Source organism: Cantharellus anzutake (genome assembly GCF_015039405.1).
Source record: "Cantharellus anzutake strain C23 chromosome Unknown EI90scaffold_29, whole genome shotgun sequence".
In the NCBI taxonomy this organism is placed as follows: Eukaryota; Fungi; Basidiomycota; class Agaricomycetes; order Cantharellales; family Hydnaceae; genus Cantharellus; species Cantharellus anzutake.
This window is the reverse complement of record NW_024066979.1, coordinates 533,946-560,742: the sequence shown is the minus strand read 5'-3', so window position 1 is coordinate 560,742 and position 26,797 is coordinate 533,946. Positions and strand designations below refer to the sequence as shown.

At 47.1% G+C, this 26,797-nt stretch overlaps 5 protein-coding genes across 5 annotated transcripts; 3 read left to right on the top strand and 2 right to left on the bottom strand.

Moving 5' to 3' along the window:
- The first annotated feature begins 5,467 nt into the window (after positions 1-5,467).
- EI90DRAFT_2996770 (uncharacterized protein) lies at positions 5,468-9,709 on the top strand. The gene is made up of 5 exons (XM_039056219.1): positions 5,468-6,433; positions 6,487-8,515; positions 8,561-9,143; positions 9,208-9,526; positions 9,577-9,709. Exons 1-5 carry the CDS (start codon positions 5,483-5,485, stop codon positions 9,676-9,678), a joined length of 3,984 nt encoding a protein of 1,327 aa, XP_038915257.1. The 5' UTR covers positions 5,468-5,482; the 3' UTR covers positions 9,679-9,709.
- Positions 9,710-9,936: 227 nt separating this feature from the next.
- Positions 9,937-11,881, top strand: EI90DRAFT_3145811 (acyl-CoA dehydrogenase NM domain-like protein; the record flags this gene model as incomplete). The annotated part of the gene is made up of 12 exons (XM_039065348.1): positions 9,937-10,068; positions 10,143-10,226; positions 10,284-10,320; positions 10,394-10,462; positions 10,532-10,775; positions 10,834-10,975; positions 11,043-11,097; positions 11,155-11,245; positions 11,312-11,415; positions 11,476-11,558; positions 11,606-11,699; positions 11,757-11,881. The coding sequence occupies 12 exons, from the start codon at positions 9,937-9,939 to the stop codon at positions 11,879-11,881; spliced, it is 1,260 nt and encodes a 419-aa protein (XP_038915256.1).
- Positions 11,852-15,650, bottom strand: EI90DRAFT_3155096 (HORMA domain-containing protein). The gene is made up of 17 exons (XM_039065975.1): positions 15,502-15,650; positions 15,318-15,433; positions 15,137-15,252; positions 15,062-15,081; positions 14,827-15,013; positions 14,723-14,774; positions 14,521-14,660; positions 14,433-14,467; positions 13,980-14,379; positions 13,345-13,914; positions 13,230-13,289; positions 13,204-13,207; positions 12,973-13,117; positions 12,834-12,907; positions 12,732-12,782; positions 12,474-12,676; positions 11,852-12,424 (listed from the first exon to the last, which is right to left on the bottom strand). Exons 1-17 carry the CDS (start codon positions 15,609-15,611, stop codon positions 12,092-12,094), a joined length of 2,616 nt encoding a protein of 871 aa, XP_038915255.1. The 5' UTR covers positions 15,612-15,650; the 3' UTR covers positions 11,852-12,091.
- Positions 15,651-20,765: 5,115 nt separating this feature from the next.
- Positions 20,766-23,297, top strand: EI90DRAFT_3016966 (uncharacterized protein; the record flags this gene model as incomplete). Its single annotated transcript, XM_039057056.1, has 8 exons — positions 20,766-20,779; positions 20,806-21,258; positions 21,399-21,526; positions 21,673-22,142; positions 22,179-22,385; positions 22,421-22,587; positions 22,658-23,168; positions 23,220-23,297. The coding sequence occupies 8 exons, from the start codon at positions 20,766-20,768 to the stop codon at positions 23,295-23,297; spliced, it is 2,028 nt and encodes a 675-aa protein (XP_038915254.1).
- Positions 23,298-24,329: 1,032 nt separating this feature from the next.
- On the bottom strand, positions 24,330-25,797 carry EI90DRAFT_3124834 (uncharacterized protein; the record flags this gene model as incomplete). The annotated part of the gene is made up of 4 exons (XM_039063759.1): positions 24,330-24,608; positions 24,660-25,132; positions 25,185-25,313; positions 25,413-25,797. The coding sequence occupies 4 exons, from the start codon at positions 25,795-25,797 to the stop codon at positions 24,330-24,332; spliced, it is 1,266 nt and encodes a 421-aa protein (XP_038915253.1).
- Positions 25,798-26,797: the final 1,000 nt, after the last annotated feature.

Sequence of the window (26,797 nt, the reverse complement as noted above, 5' to 3'; positions counted from 1 at the left end):
TTACAATATGTCTGAAGGGTCGAGTTCAAGTACTCTCCTCCTCCATCTGTCCTCAAAACCTTGACATGGGACCCATACTGATTCGCAAAGTGTGTGTCCATCTTGATGAACCACCCTGTGAAATCTGACTTAAGTGAGCATGGATAGAACCAGGTGAAACCTGTCTTGTCGTCCACAAGTGTGCAGAAATATCGCCTCTTTCCAAGTGACATCACCTCCATCGGCCTGCAGATATCGGAGTGTATTCGCCCTAGTCTCTCACCAGCAACCTCATGTCCCCTTCCAAACAATCCCCTCGTCATCTTTCCCCTGATACACGCTTCACAATCGAAACCTCTCAAGTCATCCCGAACGTCTTCCATTCCCAGAACCAACCCACTCTTTATCATTTCCTTTAATGCATCCTTCCCAGGGTGGGCCAGGCGTTTGTGGAGAAGGTCGAAGGAGGGGGTGGAGGCTTCCGCAGCCGGGTTCGCCCTTTTGGATGCAGTGGGTGTCAGCTGCGAGGTCAGGTGATTCAGGTAGAACATTGGTGCAAGTTCTTTTAGTGTTTCAGCAATCAGCTTCCCATCTTTTTCAATCCTGCAGACATTGTCAAGGCCAAAGGTAATCCGGGTGCCCCGACGGATGAGGACTCTACAGGAAAGGAGACCGTACTTGAGACTAGGTACATACTGTACATCTGGAATTCGACAGGTGAAGTGCCTCCCTCCGGCAGTGCAGGCGATCAAGACGGTTCCCTCCCCGAGCGAGGGAACACAGCTATCATTTCCCAAGGCAATCTGGCGTGGAGGATCAAAAGGTGTGTATTCCACAAAGTCGTTTTTGTTTGGGCAAAAATGGTTACTGCATCCTGAGTCCATGATCCAGGGTTTCGGTGCATCTGTGTTCCTGTCAGTGACCAGTGCAGTGTCCATGATATGTTCAGCACATAGAGCCTTTTCCTCGGAGTCCTCAGTAGCGTCCGCACCCCCTCCTTTGGCGGCTCTCTTTTTCTGGTAGGTTTCCTTTTCGGCTTCTGTTGCCATGCACTTTGTGTGAAGATGGCCAGTCTTTCCACAACTCCAACATGTTTTGCGCGTTAGCCAAGATGGATCACCCTTCCTTCCCTTTGTATCGCTCTCTGCAGCAAGGGCCTTTGGCATGAGTGCAAGTTCAGTTTTCGTTCCAAGGTTCTCTCCCTTTGCCCGGGCCTGGAGTTCCTTGGTCTCTACCTCCCCCTTCAGTTTGTCGAGGTCCCAGCTCATGTTGTTAGTTGCTGCTGGGGCGTTCTGGATGAGCAAGGTCTGCAGGTACTCATGCAAGATGGGAGGGTATGGATGAGTTGCATGGCAATCATTCGATCTTCGATCCATCCTCGATCGCCAGGGACAAGTTTGTTTACCTTGTGAGTGAGGTTCATAAGGCCAGATAAGAAGTCCAAGATCGATTTGTAGTTGCTGACTTTTGCCTCACAGTACCTAGTTCTCGCATAGTATTCAGCGGAGGCACCAGTCTGCTGGTAGGCACCTTTCAAGGCTCTGAATAGTGTTGTGGCAGGACTTTTGGAGTGGCGAAAAATGTTGTCTTGGACTGAATCGCTGAGAGATAGCCATAATCTTCGGTGAGTATTCCTTTCTCCTTCAACCCATTCCGCGTATTCGGGTATTGTCTTATCAGATGGTTCAATCAGGCTTCCATCTAGGTAGCCCCAGGTGTGTCCCATAGCAAATCGGAGGTTGATAGACCACCTATTCCAATTGTCGCATCCCTTCAGCTTAGCGATAGCAAGGACAGCCTTATCGATGGTCGAGTCTTTCAGAGTCATGGTATGTTCTTCGGGTCTGATCCAGAATGAGTAGGTAACGGCGATTCAGAACGAGACAGCTCCTTTCTGAGCAATAGTTCAACAGTGCCAGATGACTTTTAAAGCGGTGGAGTAAAACTGGGCTGATAACCTGTGATAACTGTGCAGCGCGATACCTCAATTAGTGAGGTATCAGCTGCTAGCGCAAGTCCGGTCCTTATATACATCTTGTAATGACTCTACGCCACTGAGGTGAAACATGAGTGGTAAACAACAAGTTGAAAACAAAAGCGCAAAGACAAAGAGTCAAAGAGGTTGCCGCCGTTTGTGCCTCAAAGCTGTTGGAGATCAACCTCAAAACATGTATTTACATATATTTGTGCCGATAATTCTATTTAGTGGTCTACTCTCATCTGGTCCGACCCCGGCCCTATTGTGGCCTCATCCCTATGGTTTTCTATAGGTTATGAGCCCAGCCGGCCTAACGGCTCGCTGAAGTATCATCAAGAAAATCCACTTGACCCTCATGGTGGACAGCCACGGTACATCAATTTGGAGGCTAACACCCCAAATTGAGGGCGAGTGTTGGAGAAAGGGATCAAGTGATCTCCCAAACCATCAGGGAAGGGGTACCCCCCCTGGCATAACGGGCGAGTAGTGTATGGATGCACGCTAGAGGTCCTGGGTTCGATACCAGGCTTGTCCATTTTATGTCATTTGTCCAGTCACCTGGTTTACCTCATTTGGATATCACGGAGTAAGTCCGGGCAGGCAACGTGCAATTTCTTCAAAAGCACCCCTCCCCTTCCCAAAGCGTGAATGTCCGGCCCAGGTGACTCCCTTGACCACCAGTGGCGTTGGGCTGCAACTTCTAACACTTTTCCCTTCCCTTAAGGTGCACGGTGTAGGGAAAGTTCCGAGGACATCATCAACAACTAAAGAATGACCTCACATGCATGGACACTTGACCCTTGTATGATAGCAAGTTGGAATGGGAGGAAAGAGTAATTGAAGGAGTCAATCAAGGTTGTGTGTATCACTTGGATTCGACACCATGTTGAAGGTCATGTGACAAGTTAAACACTTTAACTGGTAAGGTGACCACACTTCAGCCTCAGTCTTGGCACAAGTTTCCCTGTGCACAGACATTCACCAGATGTTCCCATGGCTGTGGAACAAGGGGGATCCGACATGCATTACATTTTTATGACATTTTTTTGGACTGTTTATGTTAAAACATACTTTGAAGAACATTTCCTCACATGCTTACACTATATGGATTATATGAACCTATGAACAACTACCTAGAAATATTTTCTAGACAGAACTATATGACACCCTGACTGAGTCATTTCTGATGGAGTCATTTCCAGCTGAGTCATTTTTGACCAAGTCACTTTGGTTGAGTCATAATGTGGTTGAGTCATTTCTTGAAAATAGAAATGCACAGCCTGAAACCAATTCAGACTGAGTCATACACAGCCCCATCACATCTAACCAAGTCATTTTGGTTGAGTCATATCTGACTAAGTCATCTGGGCAAGTCATTAGGGCTTTCTAGAACAAAAGCTTGTAAATACTCTATTGCATGTAAATAGTGCAAAGCGTGGGAAAGAAAGGTCTTGAAAGGTATAAAAGGACCATGATTTCGCTCACTTTGCAGCCCCTCAGAGAAGTAAGAAAATAGAGTAATATTTCTCTCAAGCACTTCTGGTTCTCACTCCAGTGCGAAAAAGTGATAGAAACAGTTAAGATTGCCTCTGTTCAAAAGGCAACAACAGTCAGAGAAGTAAGAAAATAGAGTAATATTTCTCTCAAGCACTTCTGGTTCTCACTCCAGTGCGAAAAAGTGATAGACACAGTTAAGATTGCCTCTGTTCAAAAGGCAACAACAGTAAGAGAAGTAGGAAAATAGAGTAATATTTCTCTCAAGCACTTCTGGTTCTCACTCCAGTGCGAAAAAGTGATAAGACAGTTAAGTTCGCCACTGTACAAAAGGCAACAACAGTGTGATAAGTGAGGTAGGAGATTTATAGGCGTCTAAGTAAGACACTTAGAAGCAGTTTGTTACTACTGAACAAAAAGTGACAGTGTGAAGGGAGAAAATAGTAGTATCTCTCCACACATAGGAGTAATCACTTCCTAAACTAAAAAGTGGTAGAATTAGGTGAATTCTGACTGAGAGCTGAACAGATTAGAGTCGGCTCAGACAGACAGAATTATTTGAACAGCTCCGCAGGGTGTTTGATTGTTTGATTTTTCTATAGCATACTAAACTGTTGAAAAAGCAACCAAAACACTAACACAGCACCGTACTCAACAGGTACACTCCCCCACAACCAGGAACAGGGAAAACTGCACTCTCAGTTCCACTCCTTCAACGGGCACCTGCCCGTGTGTCTTCACGCTTGCATCTTATTCATTTCCTTCATGTCACAATGTTGTAATTGGCGGATTCAAAAAAACATCATCATTTTCATATTCGTCAAACACGTGATTTTTGCGGGATGTACTTGGGAATGTTTTACAAGGGGTGTCAGTTTCTTGAATCCTGTACCTCATGTCCAATTTTAGGAATTGGCGCATATGAGAGCACCCTCCCCCCCATTTAATTCAATCGGTATTTGCCGTTATGCCGCAAAACGTCCCAATACACAAATTTGGCAAGTCCGCTGAAAATTTCCACCCCGATCAACACCACACCCTGGTGAAGGTAACCATGTTGTCCGGTGTTAAATCCACTTATAGTAACTAAAATGTCCTGTAGGCTAGTGCTAAATTCCCTGCTAACTATCACGAGGTATGCCCTGAATGTGGTATGGAAGTCCTTCTGGGCTATGGTGGCCCATCCAATATGGAGAATCACAGGGGAAAAAAAACTTGCCGCAATAGACAGAAGGAGAATGAGCAAACGCTGAAAGTTAACCAGCAGGCTACTTTCATGTCAGCCTTTTTTAAGCGCCAAGAGCCCGTGCATTCAACTGTCACAAAGCCTGCCCCGCTGCACAGCTTTTCCCAAGCCATGGAAGTTCAGCCCACATCCCCAAGTGTACCAGAGACTACTGCAACCTCTCCACCACCAGAAACCAGCTTTTTGTCTGCTTTGTCAAGGCTTAGAGTCATAGCCTCCCATTTCCCCCCATCCGTCTCACTGGCTAAGCCTGATGATGCTATAGTGGAGCTCTGTGATGCCGAAGGCATAATGACTATGTGTAGTCTTGAGGAAGAGGATCCCTATGAGTGGCTGGATAGAAAACTCAACGGTCTCTGTGGTGTCTGGGCAATCAACAATGGACGCATTCCCCTGGCAATGAAGCGGGGTCCTCATGGGCTAGAAGGGCTTTGCCAGACATTACAGTTCTTTATTGACAAGGGCTTCGCAACGGAAGCCATTCTGAGTGATCGAATCAACATCCTCCTAGTTGAGGCTGAAAAAATGTATGTCACAAATCGTACTGAGGAAGGATGATAGTGACACCCTTTTCAAGGATAATGACATCCGAGTCGAGTAAATCCACTATTCCATCTTACAACTTGAGCCAAAGAAACGAGAACAATTATCACCAATCCAGCCTCGCACAGTTGTCCTCAGGCTCGGACCCAGGCTTGCACTCGGACTCAAACTCAAACTCGGACTTGGACTCGGACGCGGACTCAAATGGCAGCAATAGCAAACAGACTCCCAATGGACTCAGAATGGGTATAAATTGTCCGGGGGTAAAGGTCATTATGCCTGAGGGCATGACCCCATTTCGGGAATGGCCTTGGCTTATGCAAGAAGAGTTAGCTGCATTGGTCACAGTCGTGATTAAAACTGGGGTACTTACACTATATGCTCCAGGGTGCTTAGGGTTCTCAGTGAGAGCTGATAGACCCTGTGAGGAGTGCCAAAGCCGCATTAATCATTCTTGGCTCTTGCGTGTCCAACGCCACATTCAGAATGGCCTTCCTGAAACAACCCCTTACAAGCACCTAGGAATGGCCAAACTACTTGAGGTTTTGCGACGCAAAGACCGTCAGATTGATGCTCTCAAGCTTGGCCATCTGAATAGCATTCGAAAACTCCGAGTACTCACAACATCAAATCTTGATTACAAAAGATTTGTTATTGCAGTCGCAGAATGCGATGCTCCACGCATTAATGTTCTTGTCCGTTCTGCTCTAAAAAATAGACGGGGCATGGGAGATATAATCCATCTCATTGGGAAGGCAGCAATTGGGAGTTACCATCCACAATACACAGAGAGGGAACAGCTGATGAGCGTTGTTCTGTATCGGCTAGGTGGTTCAAGACTAGCCGAATTTGCACATGCTGCATTGGGAATGCCAGGCCTGACTGCCATCAAGCAACACTGTACAACATCCATCCTCGCATCAGCAGCTTTCCCAAATTTGGAAGGACTTACTCGGAACATTGACTCAGCTTATGAGTTGAACTCCCCCTTAGGAGATGGAGTGATGGGACTTGTCTGTATGTTTGATGAGATCAAAGTCGAAGAGGGACTGGACTGGTGTCCACGTACCAATTCTATCATTGGCCTATGTCGCGAGCATTCAGGTCCGGAGGGACATATCTTCACCAATTTAGATGATGCGCAGGTTATATGTGAAGATTTGAGGGAAAAAAAAGTACATCTTGGGACGGAGGTGAGTTGATAATAGTTGTTATATGGAATTCTGGAACCAAGACTCCCATTCAGGCCACCGTTGGTGCAATAGGAGCATTAACTGAAACACACCGAGGATATATTGCACGTCCATTCCTAATCAGTGCAACTTGCAAACGGGAGACTGCTGATCAGCATGCCGAGCTTCTGAGTGTCGCATGGAGGGCATGCGCTCAAAAAGACAAGACCCTCAAAGGGCAGGTGTATTGCTTAGCATCAGATGGGGAATCACGGCGTGGAAAGGCCCTTGTTTCTCTCACTGAACACACTCGACTGTCACCTTCATCTGCCATATATCCATTTCTCCAAAACCTCTCGCTACTGAACCTAATGGTAGGAGATAACGAAGTAACATCAGACAAGGATTACAAACATGTTTTTAAACGTTTGCGACATGCTTGCCTTCGTACAAGTGGCATCTCCATTGGTTGCTCTCAAATTACTCCATCCATCCTCCGAGCACAACTCCAATCAAACGGCTATTCAGCAGATCGCATCAATAATGTTCTGAATGTGACCGATAAACAGGATGTAACGACGATGCTGAACCTGATGGATATGATCTGGAGACTCCCATCCCCTCCACCCACATTCCTGCCGATTCAACACAAGAGTCGCATTGCACTCAACCACCTTTCAAAGATTCTACAGTGGCTCATTCTTCCCTATATAAACATCGGATTGAGCCTCTATGAGCAACTGAAATATCTCAGTGCTGCGGCTCATCTGTCGTACATTTTTTACACTCACAAAAATACACGATCCTCCTTCCTCCCAGCAGCCCTATATCGAGACATTCAAATTATGGTCAAGAATGTCTTCTTTTGCGTTGCAAAGGCAAAGCGGGACAAACCAAATGGAAATTTTTACATAATTCTTCTGGGAACCGATAGATTAGAGTGGATGTTTGGGTTCACTCGGGCAGAGAATGGGTACAATGTCAACTTTGGGACTTACTCACTCTCAAACCGCATCTCGGGTGCTGTGGAATGTCATGCCATCCTCTCTGAGCATCCAGAATGGGATCGTGGTCCACGTCGACTAAGGCTCCGAGGTTTCACTGATGCTGGTGGAATTGAACAAAAAGTTGATCACATCAACCCCGCATCCTGGAAGGGCAATGTCCAAGTTGCCAGTGTGCAGCTAGTCTCAGCTTGGAAAGCTGGGCGTTACCTTGTAGAAAATGACAAGGACCTCACAGAGTTTGACCCGGCCCAGAAGCTAAATGAGTTGGAATCACAGCGTGGTCCCGACCTTTTAAATCCTTTTGGGTCAAGCATACATGACGAAGATATCGAGGATTCAACTCACACATATGACCTGCAACCTTTCCCTGAAGGACTCACGGCATCGGCAATATCTTCACTGGAACTCGAAGATCTGGCAGATAATGAATATGCTCATCAAAGTGGATTAGAAAGTACCATTGAGCTGCCTGATGGGAAACGAGTTCATAAAGCAAAAGTCTTACGAGAGTTCACCAAATACTCGACAACTTCCAACTCCACGGACCGTTTGAGACGAGTTGCTAATATTTCGAAGTTTGCACAACCTGTGTCTTCACTTAGCCATCACATTGGTGATGATGCTGTCGTGGGGCCAGAATGTATACTTGTCCAGGACCCTATCGCTGTACTTCTTCGATGCGGTGGTATCCCATTTCTGGGGATTGCCCAGGTCAACTCTATCAAAGTAGACGGCAGTAGTCAAACATCCGTGGAGAAAGACTTACTACGTGAGGAGAAGGTTTCATTTGGAATCCAAATACTCCACTTGAAACCATCTAACGTGGCGCTGTCGGATGGGGCTGAGGGTGACTGGGTGTGGGAAAAGGGGGTCGACGCGAGCATCGTAGTTCCTGGGAAATACCTTCAACAAATTGGCCCAGAACTTGTTAATGGGAAAACTGGTGGAGCCGTTGGAATCATCGGTTATGGATTCCGCAGTGATGAACTGAGAGAACTTACGGCCATGATGTTCAAAAGTCTCAGTGGGGATGACTTGCGTGCAATGGTAGAGATCAAGCACACTGATAGCTTTCCATACAGATTTGAAGGTGTGTGTACAGTTCTATTTCTATGAGACTGGTCACTGAAGATGTGATTAGGGAGGGTTTGTTTTGCGTGTGAGGTTGAAGGGACAGAGAGAGACATCCTCGACAACAACAACAACTCATGCCCTGAATGTCACGCGCTCCTGGAAACAACTCCGAAGCTGCTCACTCACATTGCCGCTCATATTCTCTATGACCCTAAAGTCGATCGGTCCTGTGAACCCTGTGGCCTCTGCCTTCTCCCTAATCCCTTGTGTAAATTTGTCTTGAAGCGAAGCAAGGGTGCTCCAGCGATCGATTTTACTAAATCATCATGCCCCCGAATTACAAAATTCTCTTATGGTCCGGCTAGTACTGCATCATCAACTAATCCATGCAGTAATGTTCCACTTAAATGCCCCCGCTGCCCTAAGGATTCCAGCGCTGTCTGGAAATACAACATGGAGGCCCATTACCATAGCAAGCATTACCCAATCCGGCCTTCATCGGAATTCCAGGTCACTGATTTTGAGGCAGAGGGACTCAAAGTAGTCTGGAATGGCCGTCATACAGCAAACAGAGCAGAGATGAGACGGAGGAAACAACTTCCGGCTCATTTTAACATCTCAGATGCACATAGCTCACGAGTTGCGCTAAGGTCCGTGATCCTAATGGAGTCCTCTGCTGTATGATGGTCCCTACTGATCAATTAGAACTTCAAGATCTACAGACCTTGAGGCACAGTCTAAATCGTCTCAATGGGTACCCAAAGAGGATGTCGAAAATATGGTCCCAAATGACGCGCAACGCTCCCCCAATCCTGGCTCCCCCACTCTGAACAATAGCCTTCCTCCACATTCGACACCTGCTAATTCCCTGAATGCCCCCGCTTCAACATATGCCAGTGGACGACCAATGCGCAGGGCAATAAAGCGCGCCACCGCTCTCCATGTTTGTTGTACAAGACAAATTACTGCGGAAGAAATCGCAGATGGCACAACCATTGTTCAATGTCATAGGACTGGTTGTGAAACAGTTTGGGTTCGTACATCTGTCATGTACCTTCAAAGTATCTTTAACATTCTCCTTAGTTTCACCGAGCATGTCAAGGGCTCGGCTCATACATTCCTCCTGGATGGAGTTGTGGGTCACATGAGATTGTTCGCACCAATAAGCGTGTAAAAAAGCTTTGAATTCTCTTAGTTAGACTGCATATGAATTGATCTAAAATGATATCCGAAAATAAGATTGGACGGCAGTCGTGCCACCCCCCCCCTCCAACCTGGGGTTCGGCAATGGCCGAATCGACACCCCTTGATGTTTTAGGTTTACTGCGTTACCGGTTGTTGGTCGTGCTAGTACAGTATTACGAAGTCATAGAGGCTGGAGTCCTGCCTACTTGACGGGTTCACTCACACTATCCACACTCACTCACTACGACTGCTCGCTTTATGTCTATACTCAAAACCACATCACTGAGAGCTAGCCTCCACACTGTGCGCGGATGCCTGTTCCCACCACTTTCGAGGTTCGCAAGCACCCAGCGCACTGTGCTAGACGGGTTGACAGATGAACAAATAGAGGTGCGACCATGGGGGGTGTGGTGAGACACCATTCTGGGATTGCTAAATGATGCCTCCAATTTGCGGGACGTCAGTTCCAGGCTGCTGTGTCTGATTTCGCACAGAAGGAAATTGCCCCTCGAGCGTCCGAGATTGACAAGACAAATAATTTTCCAATGGTAGATAGCAGTCATTTCATCTCCAATCGCAACTGCCTCAAGGCTTTAAGTTGCTAGGATTTATGGAGGAAGTTTGGCGACATGGGCTTGCTCGGTGAATTTTGCTTAAATCTTAACGATCCACACTTTAGCCCGTTTTTATGACTATTTCGACACTCTGAAAACAGGAATTACCATATCCGAGGAATATGGTGGGATTAACTCCGGTTATCTACAACACACTCTCGTTATGGAGGGTTCGTTCCTTCCCTTATTTCCCGCCGTCTCGCGCTTATCTCTCAGCTTTCCCTTCCACTTTAATTAAGAGATATCTCGAGCATCCGGGTCTGTGGCCCTCTCATATGGCGCCCATTCCAATCTTTGTGTGAACCAAATTCACCGGCATGGGACTCCCGCCCAAAAACAGAAATATCTGCCAGATCTCGTCTCAGGACGTAAAGTTGGTGCACTGGCAATGAGTGAAACCGGAAGCGGCAGCGATGTGGTCAGTATGCAGCTAAAAGCCGAGAGACAGGAGGGACGATGGGTGCTCAATGGGAATAAATTTTGGTGAGAAGTTATCCTCGACACTATAACCTGATTTTTTTTTGGCTGAAAAGGAGGGTAGGATTACGAATGGGCCGATAGCAGATACACTTGTTGTTTACGCCAAAACAGAACCTGAGAAGGGTTCAAAGGGGATAACAGCATTCATTATTGAGAAAGACTTCCCTGGATTCTCAACGCATCAAAAACTCGATAAGTTTGGGGTGAGGAATACATTTTTAGGTTATAGGCTTTTTTGTCTTTCCAACTTGTTGAATCTGGCGTGTGTAGATGAGAGGAAGTGATACTTGTGAGCTGGTCTTTGAAAACTGCGAGGTTCCAGAAGGCAAGTTCCATGAATTGCATTTCGAGTCGCTCATGCTTAAGCCTTTTACGCGTCAAGAGAGCGTATTGGGCAAATTGAACGGAGGTGCGGCCGTGCTCATGAGTGGCCTTGACCTTGAGCGTCTCGTTCTGAGCGGCGGTCCACTTGGGTGTGTCAAAGGTGTCGCATTCTTGAGGAGCGCGAATGACTAATTTGGCTCGCCTCGATCGCTTAGACTCATGCAAGCTGCCTTCGACATAACACTCGACTACGTGCATGAGCGAAAGCAATTCAACAAGGCTGTAGGGACTTTCCAGCTCATGCAGGGCAAGATTGCGGGTATGATCCTGTCTTGACCAGACCTAGGATCAATTGCTCATGATTTCGAAATCCCTTCAGATATGTATACTAAGCTGAGTGCGAGCAGAGCTTACGTGTATGCGGTTGGCAGAGCATGCGATGCTGGAAACATCAGCCGTCGGGTATGGCATTTTTCTCAGACTTATCCATTCCTCACTTCCTCTTCCAGGATTGTGCAGGGGCTATTCTCTACTCTAGTGATCGCTCCGTTGAAGTTGCCATAGATGCAATGCAATCCTTGGGCGGCAATGGATATATCAATGGTCTGCAGCTGTTCATTTTGCTATTCACATTTTTCCATTAATCTTGGCAATTTTCAGATTACCCCACCGGGAGAATACTACGGGATGCCCGGTTATACTGTGTAGGAGCCGGGACACAAGAGATCAGACGAATGTTAATAGGCCGGGAGTTCAACTCGGACTACGGAATAAAGGACCAATAAAAGTTAAGATCCTACCACACAAGTTGAATGGGTACTGGGCAATGTTATTTGCATTGTGATACAATTAGCACACATGATTGGTAGTGCGTTTATTTCCTAAGGAAACATTGATAGAAGCGTTTGACAGGGAGAGCAGCAAGACGATGGTTAGTCATGGACAAAACTTTGCCGAGATGGCGGAAAGAAAAAACGATGGCGCTTCATGGGACTTTAATATTCTTCAAGATCCAGTGCATGGGTCGCCATCGAAACTTTGAGTCGCTTACGGTCTCGTTCAAGAATACTTTCGTTCGAAACGTCGCACACAGGAAGCTCTCCGGCAGAGTCTGATTCTTTGGACTTCCTTTTGATTCCTTGGGATGCGTGAAGTTCCATATGATCGCCCGGGTGTGTTTGAGATTGGGTTGGAGATCCCATATCTGCATCTTGATTATTTTCGTCGTCACTCAGATGTGAGTCCCCGTCCTTGCTGCCGTGAGTGGTGTTGGAAGTCATTTTGGAAGCGGCTTGAGCAGGGCGTTTCCGGTCACGTAGCTTTCCTCTCTACCCAGGTGTCCAGTTGCCATTGGAGCTCACCATGTGCGTTACGTACCAATGTATCAAGTCCAATCGCCTTCATTTCGAGTTCGCCTCTTGGGTCGAAGTATCGTTCGAAGGCGGCATTTACATCCTTGGTTAGAACTGGGACACGCTTGATGGTGGGGCGGCCTCTTTTGCTTTTTGGTCTAGCCTTTGGCGGCGAGGCCCCGAGCCTGTCGAGCAGATCTTCAAGATCTTGAAGAGAACAGATAAATCCTAGCAAGATTTGCAGGTTTCTTCCCCATCAGTGCACAGAGTTGCAATTTGTTACCTTCAGTCTCGAGTCGTTTCCAAACTTGGCCAGCCACCTGAGCATTGACACCTAAAAACAACGTGAGCTCAGGCGACGAATGAAATATCCCATGACACGTGCCTAATCGTTTCTTCAAGGCGAGCGACGTTTCCGGCCTCGTCTCACCGCTTTCGCGAACTGCTTGAAGACAACGTCTGGGAACGGAAACAGAACGACCCATACTCGATGGGTTATGCTCGTGGGACAACGACCACTATACCTGAACAGAGCTAAAGCCTTCCAAGAAGAGATAGTGGCGTCAACTTGGTTTTCGTCGAGTAGGCTAGAATTCGGATCTTCACGAAGCTCGCACGGGAAGCAGCGAAAGCAGTTGGAAATTCTCTGGTCTCTGTCATTATGATACCTGGCTTTCTTTAAGCGTCACCCCCGTGCCAGGTACCGCACACTTACCCCATACACCTTGCGTATTAAGGATCGTTAGTATTGTCAGCCATGCGACCGCGTGGGGTGACCGACACACCATATGTGAAGCCACCTTCCGCATGAATCGCACAGGATCCAGTCGACTTCCGACGTCTATGCAGCCCAACGAATTAATGAGAGGTTCTTGATCAATATCGAAGAGGCCGACTTTGCTTCCACAATCACAGTCAGCCGTCAAACCACTAGGGTCCACACCTGATTGAACCTGCGTCGTGCCCCTATTAGACACTGGCGTTTCCATCTGGCTGTCTTCAATAGTTATCTGGCTATCAGAGACGTTTAGTGCGAGGGCGCGCGCTCTTGGAGTGCCTGGATCCTCTATAATTTCATCTTCCCCACCAGCATCCTGACTACTGAGCTCGGTAAGCTCGGATTCAGCAGAAGAGAAAATCGGGTCTTCTTCAATACATCGTGTGGCCTCAAAGGGATTAGCACGCAAAAGGTCAGAAGCAATGGAATCATGTGTGAAAGTTGGGTCCGAGCCTTCAGATGCCGTGGCTCGGTTCAACTCCAAACCACGGCCACGATGTTTTCCTTTCTTCATAACTTGCTTGAGATACTGCGTGTCGACACCATTTGTAATATCACTTAGATTCGTTTCCTTTTGCAGAAGCGGATTGCCTGCTTTGACGGTTTCTGGGATTGGAGAGGTCACGAGGGATCCCGCCTGTGATGCGTTTATTTCTGTAGGAGTCCCATCGCGTCGAGGTGATAGCACCTGGAACACGATCCGAAACATGGAATGAACGACACGGGACCGATGGCGATGAAAAACCGACATACAATCTTATCAGAGGTCTGTGAGCTAAAGTTAAACTCGCGCTCGTCATTTCTCCTAGATTTCTTGACTGTAATGGCAGTCGACAGTGGCTGAATGCTGCCATCGGACCCTCGAACACCGAGAGGAGCATCTCGGTCTTCGTCAGCTTCAACATCTGAATCCAGTGCTCTGACAGACCCTTCATCGGGAGGACTCTTAGGACGAGCAGGCGCATCCGCATCCCAGACGATATGCCTGTGCCTGGCATCCTCGATCTGGACCTCGGCTGCCCGTTGTCGCATGCGCGAGCCATCCGCAAATGTCGCTGGCGGACTATGGCCTGGAGACAAACCCGAGAACTGCGCAGTATTATCCTCGCTGTTGGGAATTAGAGAAACTATCGAGGCAATATCAAGAGTGACGCTAAAATATTGTTCATCAGTATTTTGTACAAAAAACTAAACTAAGTACTATACCTATGGTAAGGAGTGTCGAGGGTGCCGAGACGAATCTAATCATTGAAAGGTAATCCTATGCGGGGCCAGGCGCGATGAGTTAACTCACCTTGTCGGGAGATTCGGACGGGTTGTGTGTAGTGAAAACAAAACTGGATGAAGCCGGATCGGCAGGAACAAAGAAGGGGGGCTCATAATTCTGAGGTGTGCCGTTGTTGTAGTAAATTTTGAAAGTTGCATGACGGCGGACTGGAAGTAGGAAGCAATGTTGGAAGTGTTTGGAAAGCCTGATAACTTCAAATACTACTTACGCGGCAGTACTTCCAGCCCTTGGCTCGCCGTAATCAAGCCACGGATAAGGTTCTGTGATTGAGGGCTAAATGAGGCAAGACTGGAGATAGCGAGTAAGGGTCACCTTTACACTTCGCTTAACCTCCCCAAGAGTAATGTGCCTCCCTTTCAGCGACGCTGACATCACCGGATCGGAATTGCCGGCGAGCGATATCCCCGCCATTGCCTTATCCAACGAAAACACTGGAACCGTGACATTCGTCCCTTCGATCTTATGATACCGGAAATTGAAGGTCCACGCTTCGACGATACTGAACATTTTCAGTTCGAGAAGGCCACAGACCGAAATTAGGACATACTTTGAGGGATCGTTTTTGTCCTTGAACCGAATGAAACATGCGAGCTACATAGGATCCTGGGACGGAGTCACTTACTAGATAGATTGCAAAGACGAAACTCTGAAGGTACTGCTTCTCCAACGCGTCGAACACACCCTTCTCCAAGTAATCGAGCATCTGATCCCCTTCGCTAGTATATCCCCTCTTTACAGCTAGATTGGGATATGGTATGAAATTACGCGTTTGGCACGCGATTTAAAGGACAGCGGCGCCATACTCTTTATCCTCACCCCGCTCACGTTCCTCTGGGCAGAGGGCTCAGGGTCTCCGTCCAATGACGTTCCAGTTGAAGAAAGTCTTGCATCCTCAAAATTTTCATCTGGCAACAAACCCCTAAACACGTTCATTTGAAGCCGTGATTCACACTTCGACGCTGGCTGATGAATGAAAGTGGCACACACCGTAAAAACGTCATACACCCAAAACCAGCAGTGACAAGCGTCTTGACAGCAGCTAGGGACTGTGCCGCTGTGACGACCTTTTGATCCTGTGCGACAGACTGGGCTTGCATTGTGAATAGCAGACAGTTCTATTCTCGATGGTGGAAAATATTTGCAAGTTCGGCGTGGGAAAAAGCGCTATCCCCGATCACTCAATGTGAACGTTAACGTCGGCAGAGGCCGGCGATTGAGTTCAAGTGGTTAAGGGACTCACGAAATCTTAGGGTGATCGAAAGTCGCTGAACCAAAGTCGAACTCGATATTACACTAGAGGGTGTAAAGTACAAGATCTCTGCTTTTCCTATCTACTAAGGTTCTAGCTTATATACGGTTCTCTACGCTTATGTAAGCTTATCGCTTACAGTCGCCCTCCTGCGACGTTGGCGACTCGCATCTACAAATTAGGGATTAGTCGTTAGAAGCCGTATATAATACTCAAGATAAAGGGAACCATAAAATAAATTCAGAACCTGCACTTATGACGAAGTCTAGTCGTTCTTTGGAGCTGAAGAGCTCGCCTCAGCCGCTCCTTCGGTGGTGTCGACCAAGTGCTCCGTCTGTAGCGCTGCCATTGAGAGGTCATTCATATGGCCAATAGTGCTCGAAAGTGAAGGGGATGCCGGCGTTACAAAGTTTGGGGGGGCAACCGATGGCACATATTCCGCGTTCACAAAGAGATTGTTGGGGTCGATTGGCGCGTTGTCTGTGTTCGCGAATGGGTAGGGGGTCGGGGTTGGAGTTGGGGTTCCACCACTAGGTCCCGCGTTGTCGGTGTGTCGTTCAGTAGGCCTCGTCCCAACATTACGGTATTTGTTTCGTCCGCACACACCGCGTCTGGTGTAAGGACCTCCGCGGTGGGGTGGCACCCGCTCTCGGCTGTGGTAGGGAGATGTAGGAGGGGGCGGTGGACGCGTGAACCTGCTAGGGGAACCGATGACCGTGCCAGAATTTAAGACGGCTTGCGCTTCTAGATAGGGAGCATGGAGCGCGTGAGACTCGATTGCGTTCAGAATCATGTCCATGAGGTTGTTAGCCTCCACCCATTGCGTCCAAAAGTTCAGTTCGGGGCCAGTAATCGTGCCACCAGACTCTATCATAGCAAGATGGCGGCATACCGCTGCATAGTCCTTTGATTCCATGCTGGGCACAATTGTGAATCTGGGTTTTACTTTCGTGGTGAATCCTCTCCTGGGCGGGATGATGGTGTGCGAGTGTGGATTGAACATTGTGGCGTGTCCGTGGTCAGGGAGGGTCGATATGGGGGGGTTAGTCGAGCTACAAGTGAGACCTATCGATATTGCCGCAATGGATAGTCCTTTTATATGTTCAGTTATGTCTGATATTGGGGTATTTTCTTGTCATAATTTCGTAATGTTGCTTACCCCTAAGACATCTAAGTGATCATTCAAAGGTGCCTTTCCGCACAGTAGGCTCCAAGGCTCCCAACTTGTGGAACCGTTTGACCATTGAACGAAGAATTTCGCGTGTTTTCCTTGACCGTCATGCTTTATAATGCGTTGTAGTAATGTGTCGTCCGAGGCGCCGATTCCTATATACTCATCGACTTTTCGGTTGGGGAATAGAATATCATCGTTAGGGATGTGTGGTCGTAGCAGCTTAGAGTGAAATACGGGGTGTATACTAATAGGAGGGCTAAAGCGGGAGCTCAGTCTCCGTTAATGAAGAACTGAATTACTACGGTTGATACTAACCTAAAGCGGGAACTATAGTACAGAAGAGTACAGAGTAAGTAATGTAACAACTAACTAAAAACAATGATACTAACCTCAGTCTCCGTTAATGAAGAACTGAGGAGAAAAGGAAAGTAGAGCGAAAACAGTATATACAATTATATACATTGTGTCACGAGGCGAATACGGATGTAAGAGAGATCATGTGGTGTTGGTTGGTAAGTCACGGGTCATTGTTACTCCAACATATACCTCATTTTCTGAGTTCGTTAGCTCAAGCTCAAAGCTTGTGTTTGGCAAAGCTTCTCTAGTTATCCGCATTGGGCCAATGTACTTCATCGATAATTTTCTTGATTTGCCCTTCCCTAGGTTCAAGTTTTCCGTTGACAAGTAAACCATGTCATTGACTTTGAACAGTGTTTGCTTACGATGTTTGTTAGCTATCACTGTTTGATTACTTCGTGCATCAATGAGAGCATCGTGCGCGTCCAGAGTCATTGCTGTGATTTTGCGAGCTACAGCCTGAACACCTGGATAAGGGGACTCTCACGAGATGAGGATTGGGTTTGGTTGCCATATTCCATTCAATTCGAAAGGTGTATATCCTGTGCTATCCGATGTTGACATGTTTATTGCCAGTACTATGGCTGGGAGTTTGGACGCTGTAGGCGGGATAATCGCCCACGCACAGACTCGGCTCGGATACCCACTTCCACGATCAGAAAACAACTTTCATTCACGCGACGACTCGGTACAAATTTGGTATCCAAAAATAGTCCTAATTCGTACGATTCTGACGATACCAAGAACGTCCTAATCGGTGGAGATTTGACAGAGTTCTATGTTGGGCAAGTTAGGCACGGGCATGTGCGGGCGTGGGAATCTCAAGCGGCAACCCAGAATTCCAGCCTCACTCGTTCCCACGGCGTCTAATAAATTGGTAAAAATGCTTATTGGCTGTGTGAGAGTTATCTCCGGCTACATTTCCAATTTAGGCTCTTAATTCCGCAAATCCATTGAGAAATCGCTTATTTTCATATATTTTCATATTTTGCCATCATTTCAGTTATTGATCATTATTCTTTTATTGTTACTGTTACCCTTTTTTATTACTTTTGCCTAATAAGGTATGCAGGTGCCATATGGTACCAATATTTCTCATCAATTATTCTAAAAATAATTGTTCCTTATATCCTGTACATACCGGATTTTGGAATAGAAGTTCTCCCCTCCCCCAAATTCTCTAAGGTGCTAGGACGCGCTAGAGTTGGAGTGAGTGTGTGGAATCCAACAGTAGGAATAAGGGCAACTGTCTAGCCCACAACGAGTGGGTAGTGGATTAGTTGAGCCCGGACCTTGCGGAATCCCGGAGAACCCACACGGAGTTTAAGGATCGAGAGCGTAGCGAAGTCAAGAGAGAAAGTAGAGGTTTTGGAGAGTTTGGCCCCACGAGCTTAGTCGGCATAGAGAGCCGCGAGCCCTCTTTCAACGCCCAATCCTTTTGATGACCTGATATTGCTTGTCTCAACATTTGAGACAGGGTCCGGTGAGCGCGTTCCGTGGCGCCATCCATTTCTGGGTGGTACGCACTGGACAATTGTAGTTCCACACCTATCAGCTTGTGTAGTTCAGTCCAAAATGTCGACGTGAATAGGCTGTCTCTGTTGCTTACAATGCGTAGGGGGAGGCCATGTAATTTGTAAATGGTATCAAAAAATACTTCGGCCATATCCTGGGCTGTATAGGTCTGCAGCGTTGGTACTAGGTGAACCATGCCACTAAAATGATCAATGATTGTACAGATCATATCCATGTCGGGTTTTTGAGAGTGGTGTCATATCCCGGAATCCCGACCCCACGCACTCCCACCACATCACACCTTCCTAACAACTTCACCATCCCCTACACCTTGCCTCCCCACTCTCCAAGTCACCTTCCCTCCTGACTGTCTCAGCTCCGGTCTGGTTGCGGCACACCGAACCTTGGCCACTCCCATCCCGGAACCTCGGTCCCGAGTCGGAACATTCGGAGATCCTGGATTTGCTCCGATATCCTGACGGACCTCCGACATCCCGTGACATGCCCTTAAACCCTTCCTCCACCCATTTCATTTATTTGAGTCACCCAACATCCTTCGGATATGCAACTCCGCTTTCGGAGCTACCCACATCCTTCGGTGATCTCCCTCACGTTATCACTTATTAGTCATCTCCCATTCTTAGCATGACTACCTTCTTACTACCATTCAGTCGGCTAACCCCCTTTATCCATTTGTCTTCCCCATTCATTTTCCGGCCTCCAACTCCGCCCTCCTTGGCCCGACACCTCGGTTCCCCGTTTTAGATATCGTTTGGAACCTTTCGGTACCTCTCGGTATCATTCGGTACCTTTCGGTGTTTTCCCCATTTTGTCATTTCGGGCTTTGACTAAAGTCCTCCCCATCCTCCTTCAATAAATACACGTAGATTAGAACCTGTAGTTCCTCAGTTCTAATCTCGACTAAAATGCCACCCAAAGTCCCTCTGAGTGAATCCTGTCCCTGTTCTACAAGACACCTCAGACATAAGAAATACAAGGACTAACTGAGACGTAACGGAGGCACAGCGCTCCCTCCGAGTCGCTGAGGCCGCGTCCTTCTTAGAGCCTCTTGTACCATCCAGCAGAACCGGGCTCCCTGAGAAGCTTCAGTTCACTACCGGAGCCCTCAGACCCCCTCAGTTGAGCCCCGCCCGCATTCGGACTCACGCATTTACCCCCTCTTCCACAACTACCTCCGGGGTTTTTGACAAGTGGCAACAGGCCTAGGAAATCAATTCCCACAGATTCCCAAGGTTGTGATGGGATCAGTAAGGTTCTCAGGAGGCTGAACAGTGCCATTGTACGAGATTTTGTCATTGTGCAAACTGGGCAAGACAGACAGAACTTACATGCATCCCACAAAATGTTTTTCCACCAGACATCACGACGAAGGTAGATCATCGTTTTCTCAGGACTTAAGTGAGCTAGAATGGAATGTGCATGAGAGATGACAATCTCATGTAGCGATCACGCACCATATGATATGTTCGGTATGCACTGAATGGAGAACTTACTGAATTATCCAAAAAGGGTCCTACTGAATAGGTGTGAAAGTTGATGACATGATAAGTATTACAGGTTTATTTGTTTGTATTTACACTCCATCCCAAATCCTGAACCTCGTTATTGTCTCAAAAGCTCATCTGGCACTACTTCCTGCTCAGGTTGACAATTTCAATGATCCCCCAATTAGCTTGTGGGCCATCTCTGACTTTTCATAATGAAAATGAAACACCATGTACTCCCTCAATCCTACCCAGGCAAGGCCAACCCTCAACAAAATCCATAAAGCACAAGCAGGGCACTACAGTACTACAGGATCACACAAGAGATCCCCTTTCTCCATCAAAGAACTTTAGGATTGATGGAAGTGTTCCCGGAAGCCTGCCAATTCCACCCCCTTGCTTCGGAAATCACAGTAGCTCACCATTGCCATCAACCCTGTCTCACTCAGCTATGGCTCATTGCCGGTAACCATATGTAAGGTTTGCTCTAGCACAAACCTCACACTATCCACACACTGTGAACAAGGAGAGAAGAAAGAGGCTCTTGGCCGTGCTGATGCTGTGTTTCGGGTTTTGCATGCCCAGAAACTGTCGATTGGTGAATTCCTCATGATATTAGTAAACCAAAACTTCCCATTTGACAGCACAACTGCCTATGAGATTCGATGGTTTCTTAGCGGGCGCACACTCAAGAACAGGCCCATTGATTTTGTTCATGCTCTGACCGAGCATCCTTGGTCTTGGAATGGACAATGGGACAATCCAACACATTTCGTACCTCCATCTTGCATCCCAATCAAGCTTAATCCACACACTCTGGACACGCAAGAAACTGATGACAGCAGTGCATCTGGCCCACTGAATATCATCGAGATCCCAGCTAAGCCCCTTGCTACTAGTTCATACGAAGTGCTAGAGAGATACTTTGTCCAGAAGGTTTCCAAGTGTGTTGACCAAGAAATATGCCAGCTTCAGAAAGAACCTGTGCTGCAAAGTTCTGCTGCCAAAGAAGGCCGTTCATTTTCATGGGATACCATAAACCAGTTCTCAGTCAAGGAGACTCAAATGGCAATGATGTGAACAGCCCCAGTAACCTGGACACTGCTAACGAGCACAGCAGTTGGGGAGAATCGATCAGAGGAGCTCAGGGAAGTGGCAGCAAGGACAAAAGCAAGTGGGAAGGGGTCAAATCACATTCACGACCCATATCTCGTGAGTCTAGAAATCATCAAATATGCAAACAAAAAAAAAACACTCAATAATGGGCATGCTTGTGAACTTCAGGAACAAAGCGGTTAATCGACTTCAGTCCATATTTGGAACTCTGATGTTTGCAACAAATACTCACCATGCGACAGTCTCTATCCTAAACCGCATTGGTCTTGTTGTTGCCCATACTACCATGCACAACTGGCTCCACAGCGCTGCTGAAAGTGCAGCCGAAAATCTCAAAGTCATAGGCTGCAAGCTTGTCCAGAATGAACTCTCAATCCACTTGGTTTATGACAATATCAATCAGTATCACCGGTGTTGGCATCCCTCACTTGAATCACAGACATCCCTTGAGAGTGGAACTGCAGCGACATTGATTATACAACGCGATGTTGAGGATGGTGCATTTGATGGACTGGATTATGAACACCGATGGGATTCAGTCACCCGAGAACAAATCACATATTCAAAAATATGGGACAACATACAGTGGGATCACATTGCTATCATAAGCATAATCAACATCCTTCGTATCATCCTTGACTATGTGCCAAATCTTCGACACCATCGTGGAGCCCTTGAACACCTATACCAACACCATTATTCGAAGCAACCAGTCAGTCTTTAAAAAACTGAATATTACCTGATGGAGACAAGCGCATTTGATGAGGCCCAGAATATTGGGAACCGAGAAGTGGTGAAGGATTTGTTGGTGCAGCAATTGGGCATCAAGCCAGAGGAGTTGAATGGTCAGATGATATCAATTTCTGGTGATTATTCAACTGCCACTAAACTCTGTTTGGTGAAACGCCACACTGCACGAGGGCGCACTTGGTTCTCCTCCCACAAGTTTGTGCTCGTACTCACTGAGCTATGGCACATGACTTCATCAAGGGGATCCTTTGGAATCACTGGGCCACAAGTACGGCTAAAGGGGATACTGGCTTGTGCATCAGTGCCGAGAAACTCAGATGGAAACTCAACAGCAGTGACCCTGAATTTTATCCAGCAGAGTGGCTTGTTGAGACAGTTCTAACTGCCATGACTTTGCATTATGCTAGGTATGAGTACAAAACACAATCTATGCCGATTTTGGCACCTGCAGCAGTCTAACACATCTTTGTCAAATAGGATTTTTATCCGTCAGAAGGACTCCTCACTCCCACTTTCCCAACTCAGCTGCACCCCCCATCTCACTGAAGAGTTACAGCTCTACTCAGAGAAGAGCTACTTCCTCCAGACTTGCTCTTTTGATGAACTACTTGAGCTCGCATGCAACATATACACAACTTTTGCCACATCCCAGTCAGCACACATGGCCCTCTACTACAATACTGCTGAGGCGACCAAGTACTTCCATCAGTTGCTTGACCCAGCCAAAGACTCATTATTCCCTTCACCCCAACCACTTTCTTTGAGTGCGTGGGTGCGCGAAAGCCGGAAGTACAACTCCGAAACCGACTCTGACTCCGAGAATGACAATGACAACGATGCTTGGCCACCTGAGACACCCAACTCCGGTTCTGTGGGCGACATTCTTTTATTCAACAACATACTGCTCTACCATGACATGCTCCTGTACTGGGAGTTCTGGACTAGCATCAAGGATGGGGATGTTGGACACACATTTGAAATCATCAAGGTAAGTACGTGGTGTTGGTTGCTGCTCTCCTACATTCACTTTTCCTGCCAGTGGCTACGGATCTGGTTTTTTGGGGTTGGAGCGACAAACTACGGTCAAGAGCTGTTACATCAAGCACTTGACTTGTGATTTCACCTCTCTGAGAAGATGAAGAGGGCTGTGTTCAGCAACTATGTCATTTGCCCATCAGGCCGCTCTGATGGATGGGTGGAGCATGATCTCCTTCAGGAGCATCACAACTTTTGGATCAAACAGGTGTTCAATGGCCAGCTGGCGAAATTTGATACCTCTTTTCTTAGGGAAGCTGTCACCCTCAATATTGTCCCACTGAAAGAGCTGTCCCAGAATATATTTGAGAGATTTGGACTAAGCAACTTCTTCTCAGGTCGCATAAAAATCAACATGACATTTGACATCAACTACCTTGGCCAAACGTATCTTATGGACAGGCACCACCTATACCAAGCTGGCCGAACTCAGTCATATGTTGTATTGGACCCTATTGAGTGTCATATCCATCCCTGGCCATCGACTTCTGATCCCTTCCGCTCCTTCCTCACTAACCTCGGAGCTCCTGTATTCCGCAATTCCCTCGGTACCCCTTGATGGTCACCACCCCCTCCTTTCAATTTATTACCTATGCCTCCCTAAGTACGGAGCCCCAAAGGCTTCCAGACAGCTCCGACATCCGCTAGCACACTCCCACCTCTGCTGGACAATACACTTGCTTGCCCTGCAAAGCCCACCTTCGGGCCTATCCCTCCCTTCCGTTTCTGGGTTATCGCCTGCCTTTCCGTTAACCCCGTAACCCGACTCGTCGGTAATATTCAATCGGCTAATGTCTAACACCATTAGCTCGGCTCCACCATTTGCGGACCCGCCCTCACTGTAACTATATATACTCAACTTGTACATAGGTTACACTTCAGTAATAAAATCGACTAGAGTTTACCCCCTTCAGTTCTGGTTGCCAGTTTAGTAAGTTAGGGCATGGACATGTTACTTGGCACAGCGCTCCTGGCACAAGTCGCTGAGGCTGAAGCCCTCCGCCATGGAGACACTCCTTTGTCTCAACCAGGTCTCTGACATTGAGCATGGATCTGCAAAACTTGAAGACGGTGCATTGCAGAAATTTCTGGACAAATATTTTGGAAAGTAATGTTAATCTAAATTCCCTTCTTCCAACATGAGTTGCACACGCTCAGTAAGTTTCCATTTACGTGGGCCTGTCATTACCTCAGCAGCTGATAGAACCTGGTTCCGTGATAGCAGTGTTTCCATGTTCTCTGATGGTATTCCAACTGGAACTCCACTGCTGCCTTCACCCCTGTCACCCAGTTCTACATCTGCTTGCACCCTCGCTGCCTGTCTGGGCCTTGATTCCTTCCCCTTCTTCCTCTTCACCTTCTCTGCTGCTGCTTCCATCTCAACATTGAGTTCCTGCACCAGTCCCCAGAGGCTTTCTCACTGTGGTGCTGTCATTCGGGTTACTGTAGGAAGGGTTTGAAGGAAGTTCATAAACTTGATTTGCGATGTCAAAATATGGAGGTGATTGCTAAGTTTCCTCAAATCCCCATCACCAATTATCCTTCCGGGGGGCAAGTTCATTTGTTGCAGATCCATGTGTGCATACCATGCATCTTGGTGCCACTTTGTGAGTTGATCAAGCACCTGTGATTTGAGATCCTTGGTGAGTTCGGTGAAGTTCTTCACCCCTCTGGGTGCTGATGGAAGTTTTGTTTTTCCCAATGCCTTCCGATGTGCCACCTTCTTGAGATGCTGCTCGACTATCCCCTCATCCCTTACTCTTGTGTCCTCCTGGCAAGACTCGCAGCAATTATGGGGCTTTACAAAGTCATCACCATAATATGCATAAACAGAACGCTGGCATTGGGTTCCGGGTGGGTTGAAGAACTTCACTAAACCTGGAGCTGCCTTTGACTGATAATGTTTGCATGCTGCAACTTGAGCCATAGTTAGTGCCTTTGCAGCTTTTCGAGTGGGGTCAACATATACCCTCACCCTTCTTCGCTTCCTTCGAATCCTCCACCATCTCGTGTGTGAATATCATTTCTTTTGGTGCATAAACAATGAAATTTCCACCACTCCCATCCCGACTTGCCCGCCCAGCCCATTGTGTCATCTCTTCAAAGGTTGTGGGAAGATCAACACATATGACCTGTCAGACTGGCAAGTTAAGTCCCACATTTGCACAAATTGTTGCAACCACATATCTAATCTGACCTGACATCAAGCCAGCATGGGTAGCACTATGATCCTCTTTGTATAGCTCAGCATGGAAAGGCCATACCAAATCCCTTGCTGGATAACCATCTGGTGCAACCTGCTCCAGCTCTCGGATCAGCCAGTCAGAACACACTGTGGCTTTCTCAACAGTGCGGATGGCAAATAATGTGGGGACAAGATCAGATGGGGAGTGAAGTTCCTTGGGTATGGCCCAAGCAAAATCCGGGAATTCCAGACTGTCAATTGAATGGTAATGTACGCATGCACAGTATTTGAGATCGAGCTGATCCACTGGTAACTTCTCGTCGTGGAACTGATCTCCATAGAATCCAAGGCAGGCTTGTATTTGGGCTCTGCTATTGTGATGTAGGGATGCTGACATGGCCAAGAATGGGATGGAAGATCCAATGCGAGATCAGATTTCAGATAGAACTCTGTACTTTGGATGGAAAACTCCCCAGTCTAGTACTAGGTGGACTTCATCAATGCCACAGAAACCCAATGCACGTTTGAAGTCAGGATCTTCCAGTAACTTGGCGGCACCTCTATCAGTAAGCATTTCTGGACTCATGCCAATCACATCCCACTGAAGCCGTCGAGCCTCCTCCCATAGATCACAATTATGCTCCATATATGCTGTGGCAATGGTCTCAGCATTCAGAGCAAGAAATCTAATATTCTTTCCCCATGCATTGGCTTCCTGGAAAGCATGTAGGTTTATCATGGACTCTTCCTGATGATACATGATGGCTGAACTCACCTGATCAAGCATCAATTCCACTGTTGGGTAAACAATAATGGCCATATGTGGTCTTTTCAGAACCCTGCATGCTATTACTGGCACCATGGTGAGCATTGACTTCCCACTCCCGGTTTTTGAAGTGAGAAAGACATCTTTTCCCTGGCACAGGTGCCACACATTCCTGACCTGCCACGCATGGGGATTGACATGGAACCATTTTTGAAAGATTAGTCTCATCCATAGGTCACTTTCATGTGTAAATGGTTGCAGTTCAATGCATAGAGCCTTGATTGCTTCATTGTATGTGGAGTTAGGTTTATCCCATATAATAGCTTCGAAGTTCATGAGAGGCAAGCAGTCAGGCATATGCCGAATGAATTGATTATGTGATAATTTACATAATTGTGCTTATGCAGCCCGACTAATATTCATCATGTCATCAACTTTCACAGGCTATTCAGTAAGACCCTTTTGAACAATTCAGTAAGTTCTCCATTCAGCAGCCGGACTTTGAAACATGACTACCAAAATGGCAGTAAATCAGGGTGCCAATACAATCTCCATTTTGGTGCCCATAACTGGGATCCTAAGGAACCTAGCTTGTTTTGCATGTAACACTCGGCCATGGGTTTCAGCAAGG